The sequence below is a fragment of the Bufo bufo genome, chromosome 10, assembly GCF_905171765.1.
Source record: "Bufo bufo chromosome 10, aBufBuf1.1, whole genome shotgun sequence".
Classification (NCBI taxonomy): domain Eukaryota; kingdom Metazoa; phylum Chordata; class Amphibia; order Anura; family Bufonidae; genus Bufo; species Bufo bufo.
The window spans coordinates 9,194,135-9,198,072 of record NC_053398.1 but is presented as its reverse complement, the minus strand read 5'-3'; the positions used below and the strand labels follow the sequence as shown (position 1 = coordinate 9,198,072).

Sequence of the window (3,938 nt, the reverse complement as noted above, 5' to 3'; positions counted from 1 at the left end):
ACCTCCGGCAATCCAGCTGTTCTGAAACTACAACTCCCAGAATCCTACTTTCACCTCTCTGTGAGTTACAAATATAGCTGAATAAGTGTGCATGATGGGAAATGTCGTTTCACAGCCGCTGGAGTGCCAAAGTTTGCTGATCCCTGCTTTAATGCCATACACATCACGCCGGTGTGTCCATCATGTCTAGATGTTACCCATCCAAACCAGTGTCCCTTTACATGGGGCAGACAGCCGCTCTTCTGTTCCCCAGCCTCCACCTCTTGAAAGGTGGCATGGAATGGGCAATTTTGCAGACTTGCTCTCGGAAATCTCCCCCAGCGAGGAAACAAAACAAGGGATTGATGCAAGTGTTTAAACTGCACACGGCCATCTCTATAAAGAACAAGGCATCTGCCCGTTCAATAACCAGAGGGGCGTGCGGCCTGAGAATCCTTAAGACGATACAGGAGTTCCTGGAGGCATGATAGGGCAGATAGAGAAGAGCAAAGGTCACCAGAGCAGAGCACATGAGCTTGGTCAAGAGGTCTCTCTTCTTCAACCTGTGCATCTCAATCCTCCTCAGCTCCCACACACTGCTGCAGTAGCAATAACATATGGAGGCAAAGGGCAGGAGGCAACCTATGGTGGTGGAGAATAAGGAGTACGGAAGAGTCACATGAGTCTCTTGAGAAAACACATAGTTGCCGCAAATGGTTTTATTGGTTTTGCAAACCTGGGTTCCAGCTATGAAGATCACGGGTACGCTACTCAAAGTAGTGGCTGCCCAAATGGTCAAGCAGACTAGCAGAGATTGGTGCTTCTTGAGGAGTCTTAGGGACTTGAGAGGATGGACTATGGCCAAGTAGCGATCTATGCTCAAGCAGGTGACAAAATAGATGCTACAGTAATAGCAGGTATGGTAGACAGTCCGGGTCAGCTTGCAGATGGCATCTCCAAATATCCAGTGCAGATGGTTAAAGTGGTAGTAGATAAGAAACGGAAGGCAAAGTATCCAAGTGATGTCGGCCAAGACTAAGTTGAAGAGGAAGATGGTGCTCCTGTTCCATCGCTTGATTCGAGACACCAGGATCCACATCACAGAGAGGTTCAGGGAAAAACCAACCACGAGAATAAAGAGGAAGGTGATGGGAAATATGATCCTCTGAATGGTGCTCAGGAAGGAACCTTCATTTTCACAAAAGTCATTCTCGGCCCTCTGCAAAAAAAAAACATGCAATAGGTTGTAGATCTGGATATCAAATAAGCATGAGGACAATTATTTGGCTTAATGTACTGTAGGGTGATCCGATGGATGTAGCAGAGCTGAATCTATTTCGTAGGTTTACCTGCCATCATATGGAAAGCCACATTACACAATGATAAAACTATTGATTGTGCAAAATGACTAACTCATCTCTGCTACATCTAGATGCTGAGCAGCACTGATGCATCAGTATCTCCAACAGAAAAATAGAGCAAGCGGGACAGAAAGCAGGAAACGTGTCATCATATTGCAACATTTGTTTCCAAGGGGCAGCTAAGAAATTGCAACATATGTATTAAAGGGATTATCCAACCCCTATAATGCCCCCTAAAATGTCCGGGCCCCTTACACTGCTTGCAAAGCCGCCACTGCATCTCCCCAGATCAAACCATCCGGTGACGGGGGAGCTCATCCAATAGCAGGCCCACGATGCTAGGGAGGCTCGTTCCCGTCCCGGCCTGCTATTAGCTGACCCCCCCAATCGCCTTCCCCTCTCCCCGTCCCACAAAATGGACAAGAACAGGACATCTATAATTTGTGGAAGGGCTGCATGGATGCGGACATCACATGGATGACATCCGAGTGCTCTCTGCATTTTTTGGCAGTCGCATAGAAATGAATGGGTCTACGTGTAATCTGCAAAAACAATGTGTATTGGACATGGACTGAAATTAGCCTTGTGTATGTAGCCTTAGAGATGGCAGCAGGGAGGGGAGGAAGTTGTACATGGCAGATCAGACTGTGGCGAGGGGGGAAAGCATCTAAGAAGGTTAGAGCTCACAGACTATAGATATGGAGGAAAGCACATACAAAGGCAAGGGAAGATAGCAGCATGCTAGGCACATAGATCCAGCAAATCTGAGTTGCACAAATTATGGGTGGTGGGAAACAACTGTAACTCTGTTTTTGCACCGAACATGGTAAATGACTCACATTCTTTTTGAAGACATGCAAATGAAGGGAATCAGATGTCTGTATGAAAAGTCGGGAGGGTGATAAAAATTTGATCCATATGCCCTAAACTATTGGTTAGATGTAATTGAATATTTTTCTAGAATCTATAGTGTTCAGGTTCCTATTGCTATTAGATGTTGTTTATTAGGTATTTTGTCTGTTATCTGTACTGTCAATGAGTAGGACCGCCTACTGGACTCCTAAGCCCTGAATGAGTAGGAATTTAAATTAATTTAGTGGGAAAAGGTTTGGTAGAACATGTAATCTATTCATTTAAATTCCTACTCATTCAGGTCTTCAGAGTCCAGTGGGTTGTCCTTCTCATTGATTGACAGCACCGATATAGCTGTAAATTACTGAGGTGCCTGCCCACTGGACTCCTAAGCTCAGAAGGAGTAGGAACCTGGAAGAGCAGACTAATGTGACTGGTTCCTTTTAAAGGGCGGGTTGCGTTTTTCTCCTTTAAACTATAGACATCTCCTTTAAGGGGGAAATTAAAAAATAAATTAAAAAAAAAGTCAATTTTGTCATTGGATGGCAAGTGTCAAAATGTACATATATAGTGCCCTATTTAATGTAAGTCAGGTCATAATCTAGGTGGCAGGCTGTCATAAAACAGCCCATGGGTAGCAGAGAAATCCCCGACTTCAGCGGAAATATTTATGGAATTGCCAAGAGGTATTGAATAGGTGTCAGTGCACATCTGGAATCTCCTACTGGAGAAGTGTATATAGGTATATACCCCTGGTATGTGGTTATTGCATCCCCGGAGTCATGTGATCAGAAACCGTGGTGCTACATTAGTATAAAATATGTAACTATATCTCTTATAAATATGTAGCAGAGCTGAATTTGGCTGTATGGTTCGTGCATAAAAAAATCTCCTCGCTCTACTTTTAAATGCAGTCCTATGTAAGACCATGGAGTTGGGCCAAATGACAAACACAGCCTTGAACATATAAAGCAGTGATGGGCAGCTCAGCTCTGCTACATGTATGCATTCTATCATTAGATTTCTTCCTCATCCCACCTGCAGCGGCATATACTGAACTCATGACACTCACCTGCTCGGAGGGTAGTTCCATCCTCTGGTACAAGCCGTCGTCTGGTCTTCCTCTCGGGTCAAGAGTTGCTTTTAGAGGCGTTTGTTCCTAAACGACGTCTGCTAAGGTAACGCCTGTGGAGTCAGCAATGTCCATCCGCAGAGCATTTCTCCCGACCCAGCAGCCTCTACAGAGCGCTCGTGTACACTGCTGAGGTGAAAGTGACAAGCAGAGCAAATCTGTTCCACCAGCACCATCTGATAAGGACGAGTGGAGCTGCTCGACAGTGCTCAGCCGCGTCAACAGGAGCAGCAGAGAGGAATGTGGTTCTGAAACATACGGAAAATTCTATGGTCACCAATTAGAGACGAACGTCCCCAAACAGGTGCACGTGGCATGAAGAATTTCCTCACCCACCTCATGGCTGGCATACAATACAGCGATATTTTGAGCCAGAACTTGTAAACATTTCTAAAAAAATAAATATCGTACATTCACGATGCGTTAGGGGGATACTTACCAAACACGGATGTGGCCGTGTGTTTCAAGGTTTCACCATTTTCTAGATCCCTGCCTGTTGTCAGTGAATAAAAACATTCTTGTTTCTAGCCAGAGGATAAGAACTTGTACAAACCTAAGACTTCACACAGCTGAAGGTTTGGTACAATTTTAACCAGCCTAGGAAAAAATTTTTT

The 3,938-nt window shown here is 44.8% G+C and overlaps 1 protein-coding gene across 1 annotated transcript; it reads right to left on the bottom strand.

Moving 5' to 3' along the window:
• Positions 1 to 217: 217 nt before the first annotated feature.
• On the bottom strand, positions 218 to 3,285 carry LOC120980939 (P2Y purinoceptor 1-like). Its single transcript, XM_040410332.1, has 2 exons — positions 3,265 to 3,285; positions 218 to 1,198 (listed from the first exon to the last, which is right to left on the bottom strand). Exons 1-2 carry the CDS (start codon positions 3,283 to 3,285, stop codon positions 218 to 220), a joined length of 1,002 nt encoding a protein of 333 aa, XP_040266266.1.
• Between the last annotated feature and the right edge of the window lie 653 nt (positions 3,286 to 3,938).

Bases quoted from the DNA above. Each gene is read 5' to 3' on its own strand.
- LOC120980939 (XM_040410332.1), bottom strand. From the start codon at position 3,285: ATGGAACTACCCTCCGAGCAG. The intron at 1,199-3,264 runs GTGAGTGTCATG...TTTTTTTTGCAG, and splicing joins TGGAACTACCCTCCGAGCAG to AGGGCCGAGAATGACTTTTG.